General features: G+C 44.4%; 1 protein-coding gene across 14 annotated transcripts in view; it reads right to left on the bottom strand.

Annotated features, from left to right (window-relative positions):
- Positions 1 to 15,449, bottom strand: part of TANC2 (tetratricopeptide repeat, ankyrin repeat and coiled-coil containing 2) — a 388,516-nt gene continuing 373,067 nt past the window's right edge. For 6 of the 14 annotated variants that reach the window (XM_070227082.1, XM_070227079.1, XM_070227087.1 and 3 more), the window contains 5 exons: positions 15,086 to 15,115; positions 14,160 to 14,251; positions 12,068 to 12,214; positions 9,523 to 9,623; positions 1 to 7,935 (listed from right to left, as the gene is read on the bottom strand). In XM_070227082.1, the coding sequence (XP_070083183.1) occupies positions 5,973 to 7,935; positions 9,523 to 9,623; positions 12,068 to 12,214; positions 14,160 to 14,251; positions 15,086 to 15,115 (2,333 nt within the window). In that variant the 3' untranslated portion in view covers positions 1 to 5,972. The remainder of the gene's footprint in view (positions 7,936 to 9,522; positions 9,624 to 12,067; positions 12,215 to 14,159; positions 14,252 to 15,085; positions 15,116 to 15,449) is intronic. The other 8 variants (XM_070227084.1, XM_023652253.2, XM_023652258.2 and 5 more) reach the window with 3 other exon arrangements.

A 15,449-nucleotide genomic window follows, 5' to 3' on the forward strand; every position in this document is an offset into this window, starting at 1 on the left:
TGGTTTCCAAGTGTTACTCATTTATAAATAAGTACATTTGCTTTCATACATACAGTTCATTGTACAGATGGCGATCTGTATACATGGGCAGGAAAATGCATTCATTTAACTTTTCACATCTATCTCACACAGCTCACATGTACAGACAATAAAACTGCTCAAGCAAGTACAGCAAAGGAAAATGTCTTTCCTTATACACAGGGGGCTAGATGCCTCTGAGTGTGGGACATCCCCACTGCACGAGTTCACAACTGTGTGGTGTTCAATATATCAGGATAGAGAACAAACATGCGTTGGATAATATACTGTACAGAGAAAGTCCTTTACATCTGAGTTATAGAAAACCTAAAGGAAAACTAAGTGCATTAAAGCTTTTTCCAGCAAGTGTCTTGAAAGGACAGCAAAGAGGAGGAAGAATCGAAATCATATTAGTACAAATCACTCTTTAATTGTAGACTGTACATGTCTATACTGATTAAAATCATCTTGGGTTTGGAGGAGACAGAACAGAGACAAAGATGCTGTGCTAGATGGAAAGGAGGCCATGCCTGAGAATGGCACCTGCCCTGAGCCTGACAAGGAACTGGCCCCACTCAGCAGGAATCAGCCAAAGGAAAAAAAAAAAAAAAAAAAAAACAAAAACAGACCAGAACAGGAAGTGTTAACTTACAAGATTTCCAAAATAACCTGTGAATGAAGTAGAGATCTGGAGCCGGCATTTCTAACCCTTTTTTTCCAGTAAGTTGGTACACAATAAGGCAGGTACATTCAAGTACTGAATTTTCCAGAATTAACCCTCTGTCTGGTCCTGGGGACTGAAGAGATGACTTGAGTCCCCCTAACCAGATGTTCTGGTTAGTGATTAGGTGAGAGAAAAATCCAGCCAGCAAGAGCTACAAAAACAAAGCAGCTAGGCTCCTTCCTTTCCACAGAGTACGTTTGTCTGAAAAACGACAGCGATGCTGGCCTGCGTCTACATGCTTCCAGCTAAAACCTGACAGGTCAGCTTAATGGAGATATCACAGAGTCAGCAGGAAGAAATGAGATGATATGGGTGAGGAAACATGAAAGTAACACTTGATTTTTGGTGTCCAATTATGCATTCATTTGGTACTGACTTTCAAAGCTCTGACTGTGGCCACTACATGGCCACAAGCATCTCAGGGTGGTTCAGCTGCTGTGAGGCATTGGACACCGAAATGCAGGTTACCAACACTTCAGCCCTTGAGTGGTCTGTGTTACAAAAGGAGTTGATGAAGACCCAGTGATTATTCAAGTAGCTCTGCACAGTGGCTCCACCAGCCCCATTGTGCTTGTGTCCAGACCCCCAGCCAGCCACCTTTTCTCGGGAGCAGCCAGAGCTGAGTTCAAGGCATTGCATGGTGAAGGTTTCCATGACACGTCTTTGTAGGTAGCTCTTACCCCTAAGCCCTTTGTGTTCATTGTTGTTAGTCATGGTAGATGGTCACTCTGGAATTCCTGGAGGAAAAGGAGAAAAGGCCACACCTCCCAGTGCTCATACAACAGGGCAGCAGAGGCCTCCGTGTGGAAACAGCAGCAGGCTGCCTTTGCAGGTTAGCTTCTTGAGTAGTGGGCAGCCCAACGACAGACAGGCAGGGCAGGCGAGGCAGGGACAAGGGTGGGCACATCCTACCCTCTGGGGGAGCCTGTTCCATTTTGTGGCAAAGATTCAGGGAGCAACTGGTTTTGTCCAAGGCATTTCTGCAGTAGAAAAAGAACTATCTTTGAATCAAACCATCCAACTGTGACACATCTGGAGTTATAAAAGTTGGAGGCCAAGAGGAACTGAGAGGGGTGCTCATGGGGAAGAAAGGGATCCTCTACATACCCATCCATCCACTGGAGAAGGGAGTTCTAGGCAACCTTCTCCCAGCCTCCACCTGGCTGAAGGTCCAAAGCACGTAGTGTTCAAAGAGCTTATCTTGCCACAGCTTGGACGTGTGTGAAGCCCCCTTTCCGGCCTTTGTTCCCTCCTTCCTGAGCCCTCTGAGCCCATGGGCCTGCCTGCTGCCCTGCAAGTGGCTCCTCCAGGGCAGATGCTGCCATTCTTTGCTACCAGACACGCCTGGTGCAGAGCCACAGTGACACCTCGTGGTAAAGCATGGTGAAGCAAGGTGACATCCACATAACCCACTTACGTGACTAAAATCTAAGGAAAATACTTATGGATATTAACTTAGATACTGATTGATTTTTTCTATTGGGTACATCTCTGGAATATAAAAATACCAATATTTAGAGAGGGGTTCATAAACTACTATACAATATAAGGACTGAGAATACCTTTCTCTAAGCTGTTCTGTTTACAATAATTTAGGAAAAGTGTTTAGTAATCCAGGCTTAACTAAATTAGCAAACTTGTATCTCTGGACAATGACCTGGGGTACTGTACATGATTCTAATCAGTGGAATTTTCCTGAGCCTTCAAGTTTAAGTTAAACACATCTAAAAAGAGGGGCACCTGGGAGGGGAACAAGAAGGGTTGTGCTCTATTAACTGGGGACTTTAATAGTGCACATCTGCAGCCCGGACAGGATACAACAGCAGATACAAAATGGTCTCCATTTTGTCCATGCCAAATTCTCATGTTACACAGGTTTTCCCTTTACTTTGTAAATAAACATTAATTTTTAATTGTTAATTGTGTGCCTTACTGATCCAGTAAATAAAGTAACCATGTCTCAGGAGTCCCTAAGAAAATTGCTGGAAAAGCACTTTAAAATCACTGCAAATATTTTTTGTATTTAAAAATTCTTAATCTTTTTGATGCTTATATACAACAGTTATTTTTTGTGCTATAAATGTTGTGATCCACTGCTTGATTTCTTTCCTTTTTTTTCTTGAAAAATACACTAAAAGACAAGAGCGGTTTTGCTATTTTCTAATGAAGACATTACTCACACTTAAATATCCAGTATTTATCAGAGTTACAAATTCAAACAGTAAAGTGCACCCATTTATAGACATGATGTGATGGAAATCCATTAGTGCAAGAATTCTGGGCAAACGGAACGTACAATTTGGTGAGAAACCTGTAAGCTGAAGTTTGTCACCACTGTCTCCATTTCAGGGTGATGTGAATTGGGTGGGTGGAACTTACCAGTTTCATTTGAAAAATTTCCCCCACCTGAAGCCAGACATCAACTCAGCAAGTGCTGCTGGGGACGGGGTGTCTCTAAGATACAGTACTAAGATCATCCCATGGCAGTGAAGTAGCAAAACAGGGCTCAGGCAGTCCACTGACAAGGAAGAGCTTTGTCTCCTGCCCCAGTAAGGTTCAGTTGGCATTTTCTAGTCAAAAGCAACTGGCGCCCAGTAGTGATATTCACTCCCTCTTACAATGGCTAAAAAAGAACTGCGTTTTGACTGTTGACATTTAGGTGTTTTGCCCAATAAGGCATAGACTCTAAGTCTCCTGTTTGTCCTGGAAAACTGAAAGAAACCCTGGGGAAAAGTGGCATTAGTGGCTATTTGTAAAACTACAGAACCTGCTCAGCCACCTACATAAGTGAGCACAGGTGGTATGTGTGGTGTTCCAAATAAGCAGGAGCACTTTTCTAATAGACACTGAGAAATTTTTCAAAATGTAGCAGCAGCTCCTCAGTGAGAGGTGGTTAAGAGGGGATAAGATGGGGGCCAGCCCCGCGGCTGAGTGGTTAAGTTTGCGTGCTCCACTTCTGTGGCCCAGGGTTCGCTGGTTCGGATCCTGGGTGCAGACCTAGCACTGCTCATCAAGCCATGCTGTGGCAGCATCCCACATAGAGGAACTCGAATGACTTACAACTAGGATATACTGCTATGTCCTGGGGCTTTGGGGAGAAAAACAAAAAGAGGAAGATTGGCAACAGATGTTAGCTCAGGGTCAATCTTCCTCACCAGAAAAAAAAAAAAAAAAAAGGAAAAGGAAAAGAAAAAAAAGGGGATAAGATACAAACAGCTCAATAGGGCTGAGACCTGGACAGAAAGAGCTGAGAGGCTGCTGGGCTCCTGGCTGTAGGCTGATGCTAGAGCTGTACATTCCATCTTCCTGATGAGAGAAAGAGAGAGGAAAGAAGAGAAGAGACACCGATGTCCACCCTGGTCTAGTTGAGTAGGAGATAGTCCTTAAGCATCAGAGAGAGTGGCAAGAGTCTGGGTCTTGAGTTAGCACAGCTGTTTGCTTCTAGCACAGAGAGACAGATCCTGGCCCATTTCAGGCTTGGGGTCCCTCTATTTGGCAAGATCTAAATTAGCAATGTTTCTGATCTTAGTTTCATGCTCCCCATTGTTGTAAATATGCTTTCAGAAGATACTATTATAAGCAGGTCTGGTCACATATGGATTTTTATTCAGGAAAGTGCCCTTCCTGTAAGTCCTTTACTAACAAGAGCAGAATGATTCCTAATAACAAATAACTAATTCTCTTTTGTTTAGTTTTAGTTGTTTAGTTTGTTAAATTTTGAGAGCTGATGTGGTCAGTACCAGGCCTGTGCTAAGGCTTTGGTTTCCGTGTTCTTGCTGTCCATCTCATGCTGGCCTCAGTCACTCAAAGGACAGGTTAGCAAATGACCTCAGGACATAGATGTGTGGAGGGTGACCGGATCAGAACACTTGCTGTCTATCTCATGTGCCCCCACCCACGGCTGAAGAGGTCTTTCTTTACCCTGAAATATTTTGTTGTGTCTGGTTTTCAAATATCACTCCACAAACACTCCTACCTAGAAAGATAAAAGAAGAAACAATTCTTGTAATAATAGATAATGAAACTATAGATCTCGAAATGGAATAGACAACACCTGGCACGGAATGCAATGGCCCTGGGTGCAAACCCTGGGAATAAGTCTTACAGTTCCATGAGAATTCAATTTGCTTCTCAAAGAACCAATTTCTTCACTATACCATCCTGATTTAAAAAAAGAGGGCCAGTAGAACAAAATCTGGCTTTTAGGCAAAGATCTAACTAACAGGATTATTGCATCAGTCAACCTTCAGAAGAGTTTGCTTTTGGTGGAACACGATGCTCAGTGATGTATCAGGACCTAAAAAGTAGATTCTTCCAAGACAGACTTTTTACAGCCTTTCACTGAGAATCCACAACAGTTTTTCTTTCTCTCTCTCTCTTTCTATATATTTATTTCCCACCCAGCCATGGAAAATCAGTAGCTTTTAATGATTAATTTGGTTAAAAATCTAAAGAATAACTCTCAGTGAATTATTTAAAAATATCCATGATTCTCATCCAATTTCCTTGGCTGACTGAAATATTTAAAGGGCTGCTTGTTTTCTAAATGTTCCTAAAATGCCTTTTGGGAAATCAATGTAGTAATATTTCAAATAATTATATTGTTTTTTTCCTTCCAATTTAACAGACTTATTTCTTCTCTTCCTCCTTGATCCTTTTACCATCACAGGAAGACCAGCAATAATTTAAATGAACATTCTAGACCTGATGACTGCAGGGAGCTGGCGGTCCAGGGGAGGAGACCATGGCACAAGAATGCACTGGGGGCTGGCTATTTGGATAACACTGGTTAAGAATGCAAAGGCAAAGGGGCGTTATACTCTTTCTAAAGTTCCTAGAAGAAAACGAACAAGAACATCTTACTTTTGTAAAAAAGGAGAGACATTTACACAACAAGAACATTAGTGAAAGCGATTGTCTCCTGGAAAAAGCTGACCAGTGTGTCTGATCTCCCTGGGTTAAAGCACATGGCACAACAATCTCCTCGTTGGCATCTGAAGGAGGGAGAGAGCATGTGGCTGGGGCACAGACAAGAAAACTGAAGTCCTGGCTCACTGGAGGCCAGCTTCCCAGTCGGCTGCATGCAAAGGATTTCAGCATGTGGGCTGCCACCTCTGAACACCACACAGAAACTACATGAGAAATTAAGCCAGAGAACTACCTCAAATGTGGAAACCAAGCCTGAAAATGTGCAGTGAAAACATTTGGGTCTCACTCCAACAAACGTCTTTTAAACATTAGACTCCACAAATGGTCTCTTTGGTTTGATAGGGGATGTCTGCCCTTGTCGAGAGTCCCGGGACAACTGCCTGTACAGGTTGTCCTGGTATGCCTGAGCCACAGGGAGGGTCCGAGCCACCTTCACGTCGGGATATGAGGAGGCCTGGCTGACTCTCTCCAAGAGGTCTCCACGGGACCCATTAGCCAGCATCCCATGTGGGCTGTAATAATCGTCCTCCAGCAAATGGCCATTCTGTGCATTGTTGGTTTTGTTATAAAAGGCAATGTTGCTGATGGATGATGGTGGACTGAAGGACTCAGGCTGAGGCAGGTTGCCTGGAGATGTGGGACTGAGAACGGTATCCACTGATGACACTGCCCAGGTCCGATTTTGCTGGTGAAGGTGGGGGTACTGTTGAGTCCGGGCTGTTTTATCTATGATCCCCATGAATGGTGTGGTCCTGGATCGGGTGGGCTCACTGGGGTAACCTCCCTGAGTGGGAGACACTGGTGACAGCTCATCACATGACCTATCATAAGCAGGTTTTAGTGGGATCTCCATTTGCTGAATCGAGGAAGATGGCCGGAAGGTAGGAGTTAGGTTGGAGGCAGATGAGATACTATTGCTAGATGGAGAGAAGCGAAGGCCTACACTTTGGGAGTGCAGCAGTGGCCTGGGAGTTGGTGGGTGAGGTTTGATTTCATTAGGGTTGACACTAATAGGTCTTCTGATTAAATGTGACACATCAGGGGAACCTAGCTGGCTAGAGGAACGCTCCAGATCTAGTTTTGAGTGACAGACTGGGTAATAGGATGCGGACTGGCTACGTCCAATCTGTGGTGTCTGGCTGTATCTTACACCACCTCGATAGGCTGACGAAGGTCGCTGTGGAAGGTCTTCTTTGGTCAACCCTCCATGCTGACAGATGGCACCTGCACTTAGGCTGGCCTGGACATGCTGCACAGGTCTGCCATCCCCTACAATCCCCCCAATTGACCCTTGATAAACCAACCGGCTCTGAGTCACTCCTATGTCCCCTTGTGAAGACTGGTATTTACTAGCCATTGAATGGGCTACTTGGCCATAGGCCCCTGTGGAGATGACAGTGCTTGAATGAACTGCTGAGCTGGGCTGGTTGCTTCTCACAATCTGCGCCTTGGCAGGCTGCAGCCTGAGCCCTTGCTGGGGAACTGCCACAGGAAGCTGAGGCATCTGGTAGGGTCGCTGGGCCATTTTGGATAATGGAGATTTTGGTCTGCCAGGAAGCTGACTAACATTTGTTTCTTGCTGATAGCGTACGGGTGAACCAGATTGGGATCTGTAGACATTCATGCTTTCAGCTGGAGGGCTGGCCCGATACTGAGGGCCTCTACGGAGAGGGGAAGGGGGAGGGCTTGGGTACTCTTTGCCCTGCCCTCCCACAGGAGGGGGGCTGAAGCGGTAAGATCCACCCTGATGAGCGGGGGAAGTGTGTGGTGGGCTAGGTCTGTAATGAGAGTTCTGGTGAGTTGGAGAAAGAGCAGGTGAGGTGGACTGATAGCCCTGTCTAGTGGGAGAACCTACAGAACTACTGGACCGGAAGTCAAAAACTTGATGAGAGCCTAGAGGTGAGCTAGAGATGTAGGCTGAGTCACGATGGGCTGGAGAAGAGGGTGGGCTCTGGATTATTGGGAGCCCCTGACTGGGCCGAGCCTCCGTCTGGAGGCCAACGGAAACATTTTCAACATCCTGTTCCAGGTACTCCTCCTCAAATATATCTTGAACAGAGTATATATCTTCATGCTGAGGTTCAGGTTCTGTTTCTTCTGGTAATTGCTCCTGAGGCTGCTGCTGTGGTGGCTGCTGCTGCTGCTGCTGCTGCATCTGTCTACACTCTTCCTCCACTCTCATCAGAAGTCTCTGGATCTCACGGTTGTTTGGACATAGCTTGATGGCCTCGTTCAGGTCCTCTAAGGCTGCTGCAAACTGTCTGCTTGACAAAATGTAAACACAGGAACTGGAATTATTCTGAATCAACAGGAATCACCAAGAGTTGAGAACATGGGCACTATTTCAGAGAACTGTGGCAGCATCTGTGGGAGTCTGGGGGGTTTTGGTTTCATTTGATTTGTAAGGAAGGAAATAGGTAGGCTGTCATTCTAGAAGAGTCTAGAATGATTCCCTAGCCCATTCAGCCTCCATCTTCCTTCTGGCCTCTCTGGGATTAGTGGAGAAATGTCTCCATTTTGTCAGTCCAGCCAGGCCCTTCAGGAAGATTCTCTTAGTGCCCAAATGCACACCAGGCAGTATGAGGTTGGGTGGGGTTGTCATTTACAGGGTCACTGTCAATTAGCTTAAGAACAAAACTGTAACTACAATATTTAAAAATCTTGCTGATCCAGCAGAATTTTTTCTTTATATTCTTGATATTTTGGCTCCAATTTTCAGGCCTGTTCCATCCTAGGCAAGAGCCTTGTCCTCTGCCCTCTCTACCCCTCGCCCCACAGCCCTGTTGCTCCTCCATTCCACTACATCAAAGCTCGGCAGGTAGTAGGCTTGCTGACTAGGCATCTCAGATTCTAATTTACAAATGAAGACATGAACTGTCAGAGGTATTCCCATTCTCTCTATTAATGTTGCCCAGAAAAGGGGCACTTGGCCTTGTAGGGAAGGAATAATCCAGGGGTAAAGAGAACTTGATAGTCAAGCTTCTATAAGAACTTTGGTACCCCAGCTAGTTCAGACTAATATCACTAACCCCATCATCACTAGACTCAATCTTGGTTTGATTTTCAGGACCATATGCCCCCTGGTCACAGGAGTGAACCTGAAGCACTTCTTTCCCATGCAGAGCTTGGGAGAAGGGTGGGGTGCTGGGCAGGAGGCATCAAGGACAGTGGCAAGTTATCCAAAGATCACTGGTGGCAGGTTCTAGGTCTTTCTGGAGCGTCTCCTGTCCATTGGCCAAACCACAGCAGATGGGCAGGAGGGATGGAGTTTCTCCTGGGCCCGCTCAATCCTGGCAGCAGCACCTCCTGTTTCCATGAGGGTGTGGTATGGTGTTGGGAGGAAGTTTAGGTGAGAAGGAGGTTTGATGCCACCAGATTTGAGGAGACCCTAGAAGGAAGACTAAATAATCCAGGGATTCCCCCAAAGGCGTATAGGAAAAGAGGAGCCCGTGATGTAAGTGACCCATCCTACTATTCCCTCTAAAAGGGTCGGGAGGATGTTTTGTTAAGTGACCTCCTCTTAAGCCACTGGTGTCTCTTTATGTTACCTACTTTGGGGGTTAAAAAGCGACTGAGATATGGCAGAAGTTTCTTGGAAGAAGGTGCCATTCTCCAACAATGAAAAGGCAGTTTTCTCACAAAGTCAAATTGTCTAGATCTCCATTGCCCCGCAGATTTGCCGATCTTAAGCTGAGTACTGTGCTACGCAAACCATCCCCAAAGCTTGGCCCTAAGAGTCCTTAGGGATAGACATATTTGGGTACAAATGCCCCAGGATGGCCTACATTGCCTTGGCCAGATTTTCAGAAAAGAGACCTCTTGCTTTTCACCCTCTCTCTCTCTCTCCTCACCTGCTGCTGCGTTTTGCCCTTGCTCTTGCATAGTAAGCTTCATAAGATTTCGGTTTCAGCTCCAGGGCCTTAGTAGCAAATTCCTCCGCCATTCCAAAATCCTGTCATTACAATAGGTGTGCAAATGAGTCATTGAAGAGATATGAAAAATAGACAACTTGGGAATAAAACAGATATATGTACATTTCTTTGACATTTATGGATGGAACCCTTGGGATTCTTGACATGCCTGGCATGGCTCTAGCCATGTGGCCCAGACAGAAAGTTCCTTCTGCCTTTGCCCTGTGTGGCCCTACAACCATTCATGGGAATTTATCTGCCCAGAAGTTTTAAAATACTTTTGATTTTCCCTCTTTCTGCCTGTCTAACAAAGTTATTTCTAGCCCAGAAGCCAAATGTTAACGCAATGAAGCTCTTGAAGTTGGAAACCTGAACTCCTGTTACACACATGTGTATGAGGCAAACACACACATCTGCTGTACCCATTATTCCTTGGCTTTCTAAGGAATGAATGAAATCCATGAGGATGGGGTTTGTGTAAAGGAGAACTGACTGACTCTGGAGACAGATGGAGTAGGGACGTCAGACAGACATGGGTTCAACTCTAGGGTCTGCTTCATAATCACTCAGGGGCGTGTTCTATGTTTTCTCATCCATACCTACTTCACAGGTAGGATCAAGAGAGCAATAAAGCATCTGAAAGCCCCATACACAGTTCCTGGCACATAGTAGATACTCAATAAATGGTAGTTTCCTTCCTATTTCACAGAGGCTTCTCTGGCCTGTTCCTTCTCTTAACTGGTTCCTTACTTAGGAAACATTTAAAATAAAAATAAATAAATAAATAAAACAAGAGAGAACCCTGGCTGTGACTGGGGTCTGTGCTGTCACCTCATCTCTTGATCACTGAGGCTCCCTGGTGGAACACGGTCTCATCTGTCCCCATTCTGAGAACCCCTGGGAACAGGGATCAGGAGAACAAAGCCATAGTTTTTAAGACACCCTTACATACTAAACTAAAAAGGAAGGGTTTTCTGCTCCTTTAATGCCACACGAAGTCATAGTACAGCACAGCAGCCTCTGGTTACACTTGTGATTCCTAAGGCAGAAAAGAGGCCTTAGGCAGAACAAAGGTCCTGGAGCACAGGTATAAATGAAAAAAAAAATTAATGGGCAATTTTCTCCTGAAGAAGACAGACTTCAAGTGCTTAGTACTTCAAAGGAGGTGATGAACTGTTTCTGAACAAACGTGGAGCTAGAGAGAAAGCAGTCTATCCTATAGGCTCATCTTCTATCTCTACTGGGTTTCCAACCTTACCCTTTAATTTTTTCTTTTGGGATAATCATTATTTCTGGGAAGTTTAGAATATTTTTAAGAAGTGGATTATTTGCTAGGCAAAAAAGAAGCCAGCAGGTTGACAGCAGCTCCTGAACTTTTTGTCTTATTCTCACTAGCTGGTGTTAAAGGAGGCCTGTGGTGCTGTTTATTCTGTTTCAAGTAAGCACCTCACTGCCTTCCCCTAAGGCATTCCCTTCTCATGGGAAACTCTACCACACCCTCACTCTCCTTAACACCCCCAGTAACTCTGCCTCTTAGGGCCATAACTGTGTCCTCCAAGGTACCTAAGTCTATATCAGGGCTCTTTTCATTGTCAGGTTTTAGATGGATGATATGAAGGTCATATACACAAATAATCTTTCTGGAATTGACAGCAGATCTCGTGCCACTGAGGCAGAAATCTCACTTCTGTACAGCTGAGTTCTTTATTGATCTCATTCCTTTTTGGCTTGGATTATATCTATCTCCTGAGGAACTGTGAGACCTCAGGCCGGTGGATGGCAGAGATTCCTGAAATGATCTTAGCTATTCCCAGTATCTGAGATAAGAGTCCTTGGCCCAGGAGTGTCTGCATGTCAAGGTTGCTGAGGGCATCAGAGACTGAATCTGCAAGGCAGGCAAGAAGGACCAAGGACTACTTGGGAGATACAAAAGGACCAGGAAGAATTCTAAGATTCCCTCTGCGACAAGAAGAGACATGGCATGCTTTAACAAAAAGATGAGGAAAGAAGTGAAAAGTTCAAGATTAGCCTTAGAAATTATACCTTGAAGTCCATGGTCCTGAGCCCTCTTTCCAGCCCTTCCTTAAAGGACTAGGGGGTCTACCAGAAAGGAAGGGAATAACTAAAATTCATATCTAATTGCAGCTGGAATTCTAATGACAACTGCTCTCACATTTCCCCGAAGACCAGAAAACTGACTTCGGGGTAGGGGAGGATGATAATGGCATTCCAATCACTTTCAGTGGGAATCATGAAAATTCAGAAAGCTACAAAGTACCCACAGCATTAACTTTTTTTACAGTTTGAGACAAGGATTGTACTTAGACTTGATTTCTTTCAAATTGCAAATGTCAGTGCTCTGTGAAGGACAACCAAGTTCCAAATGGGGCAGAGGAGGATTTCAGGGGCCTGGTGAAAGCTAGTGAGTGACATGAACTGTCAACTTCTAGGATTGCAGAAAGGAGTTGGGATGAGAGGGACTTACGTTCATTTTCCTGCGGCACCGTGAGAGGTTGAGGAGAAGAGACACCTTTAGCTCCCGGAAGGTTTTCAAGTCCTCACCAAACCCTTCTCTAGGGAATTTCTTCAGAGCATACTGGTAGCGCTGGGCCGCTTCCTTTACTTTACCTTTCTGATGGGAGTACAAGATGGCAAAACACACAGTTGGTCTGCTGAGCAGCTGAGGAAGTCTGTTCCCACTCCCTTCCTCCTCTCAGTTACTACTAAGGGCTAGCTCTCCCAAACACCAGCCTAAGGAGTAGGTCTGGCTCTGACGGTGAGAGCAGAAGGGTCCAGTCTTTTCCACAGGAACCTCACCGGGCAGGAAGGCAATGTTGCAGGGGATACCCAAGATACAACCCAGAGAAACAAAGCCTTGGCATGTGAAAGGCCCAGGACGCCAGTGTCCCAACTGGATTTCCGAAGGACTGACCTTGTTGATTTCAAAGGAGCTTTTTCCAGACCTGATTTCCCTGGCACACGTAGTATTTCCTAGCCCCAAACACTCCAAAGTTATTGCTATGGCCTTAATTTTGGCTTGTCTGGAAAACTCTTCCTGTTTGACATTCCACCTTGTCAGTCTTCTAGAAGAGGCCATTTTCTTTCCCACAAAAAAATGTGAGTGCTAAAACAATCTAGCTGTTGCTTCCCTAATCTCATGGCATAAAGTAAAATCAATCAGTTTTCTTCCTGTTTTTGGAAAAGGCCTGGGGTAGGGTGGTAGCAGAGGAGTGAAGTTTAGAATTTGTGATTCCATCTGACTATGTAGGAGGGATTTCCCAAGATGAAGTAAATCTATGACCAATCTAGGGACCTGGTCACAGGGACCTTGAACTTTTCTTACACTTTCTATCTGAAAATCTATAAGCTGAGCTCAGAATGATGCAGAAGGTAGTATCTCTCATTCCTTTAGCTGATCTGTATCCTCTCCATACCTTCTGTAGAGCGGCAACTCCACTAAGGAGCCCCATCTTTATTTTCTCTTTAGCATCTTTCATTAAGGAGAGATTTGGAGTCTTCCAAGGTAGAATTCTGGGTGGGAAGAGGAGTAGCTCTGCTTATTCTCATTAGGAGGTAGGACTCCCTGTCTTGGAATATCAGAAATTATGTTATAATCAGGGCTTAGATTCTTGAGAGCAATGCTATTCTCAAGTTCATATATATGACAGCTAGAGTCACGAGGCCCTTCTTTGAACTCATGTGAAATCGTGGTTAGGTCAGCACTCAAGCTTCCTAGAAGCCTAAGAGTCCTAGATTATCACAACTCTCGCTCAGAGTTCTCAGGAAATACAACTCTGCTCCTAGGAACTCTGTATACTCCTTACAGAAGGGGGGAATAATGTGATTCACAAACATTTCCTCATCTTTGGGCCTGGGGATGTCTCAGTGACACCCACTGCCAAAAGCTGTGTTGGATTTGTATTTAGTTTTAGGAGAAGAAGATTCAGCTAATCTTAGAGGGTAACTGACATGGAATGTTCTTAAGGGACTTCCCATAGGTCATGGGAGTTTGTGTTAGGGTATGGAGCCTCCAGCTTGAACTGTGAGTACAAAAAAAACTCCATACTTTTTCAGGTTGCTGTCATTCACTGAATGACTTCAAGCAAATCTTATAATTGTTATTTGTCTCGGTTTCCTTATCTTACTCAGAGACGCTGATAAACTATTATTACTACAGACTTTTTGATTTGTGTATATATTAAATAAGAAAGCTAAGATCAAGGCCTCTTTTGCATCTACTGGAATCCCTATCTGTACCACATAATTTTACTTTTACTTGTCCCATGAATTTCTCACCTAGCAGATTCCAAGTAGAATCTATGTAACTGCCTATTAATGATCAGGTAAAACTAGGTCTTTAGGTTGATCAGCTGTACACATGAGTAGGCTACTCTTTCTCCCTTGTTGAGAAGGCAAAAACCCAGGATTAATTTATGCATCCATCATTGAGGGATGGCATTCTCTCTTTTTAAAGGGCCTCTAGAACCAAGGATGAGAACGTCAAGACTTGGTAGACTCTACATGTAGAAAACAGTCAGTGGCTATTTTTAGGAAACTTTGTTCTCCTCTCCTCTCACCTTATAAAACATGTCCCCCTCTTCCATCAGCTTGCTCAAGAGGATGATCATGATGTCTGGTTTGGAGGTGGCCATCGCCCATGTGGCTGGACCTGTAGTGTACAGGATGCATGATGGGTAAAAAACTCATACAATGTAAGGGTGGTAGGAAGCTAGGTGAAAAAAACATCCTGGGGGAATTTCTGCTGAGAGAACAACTTGCTCCACAACAATTTCCTCATCTTTTAGACCTGGGAGTATCTTAAGGACTCCCACTGCCAAGAAGCTGCACTGGATTTGTATTCACCTTAAAATAAGAATATCTGAACTGTCTGAGCTTGCACACAGAAGGGCAGCAAAGTCTGCATGTTGTATTTTGGCAGGCAATGGCTTAGTTTGGAGTTATTTTAAATAAGGAAATTGGGAGAAATGGTTTACATTAAATGTCACCATACGATTTAAAAAAATATAAAAAGGGTAATTTATTTTAGAATTTGGGACTGAAAATGCACAGCTGTTTAGTCTCTTAATTTTTAAATATGTACTTTGCAGAAGGGAAATCATTAAAGACTCCAAAGGCTCCTTTAATTTCTAAGTATCGAATAGGACTCCCTGGGATTTGCTTTGAACCAGGAGCACAGTTCCAATGACAAACAGACGTGAAACAAGCCAACATTATTGAGGACTACTTTACCCACAAAGAGAAAGAAAGGTTAAATTGATTAGTTTACAGATGCCTGAATTATTTACCAACTAAGCTTTTCAGGGTTAGTTATCAAAAGTTCAAGTTATTCTCTACAACAGTCGTTAAAAAAAATCTTCTTTTAAGGTGAAGTAAATTAAAAGATTAGAGGTGTAGGGAACTCATGCAGGCTAAATCAAAGAGGAGAAGGCAAAGCTGACCAAGCTATCAGACCACGCCTGATGCTGACAGCGGTGAAATATACCTCGTGGGCGACTCGGTAACGTCTGACAACCTTCAAAGAAAGGAGAAAACAAAAAGTTGTAGGAGAGGAAAAAAAAAATGGATGAAGGTGAAAAAAAAAAAAAAAAAAGAAGGAAAAAGCAGCAGTGAGAGGCAGGCAGCAAAAAGCCAGCATATCAGCCAACCCTTGTCTACCGGTCTGTGGGATGGGGGAGCAGATGGGACAGCAGCAGCAGGGGCTTGAGAGTCTGAAGCACATACAGAGCAAGGGAAAGCAAAGGCTCACGGCAGTGCAGGGATCCAGGATGCTCATAGGGTGGGCCTGGTACAGAGGCATTAGCACTAAGATGTACTTAAGGTCACAGCAGCCTCCTGGCTAAGGCTAC

Source organism: Equus caballus, chromosome 11 (assembly GCF_041296265.1).
Source record: "Equus caballus isolate H_3958 breed thoroughbred chromosome 11, TB-T2T, whole genome shotgun sequence".
NCBI classification, from domain to species: Eukaryota; Metazoa; Chordata; class Mammalia; order Perissodactyla; family Equidae; genus Equus; species Equus caballus.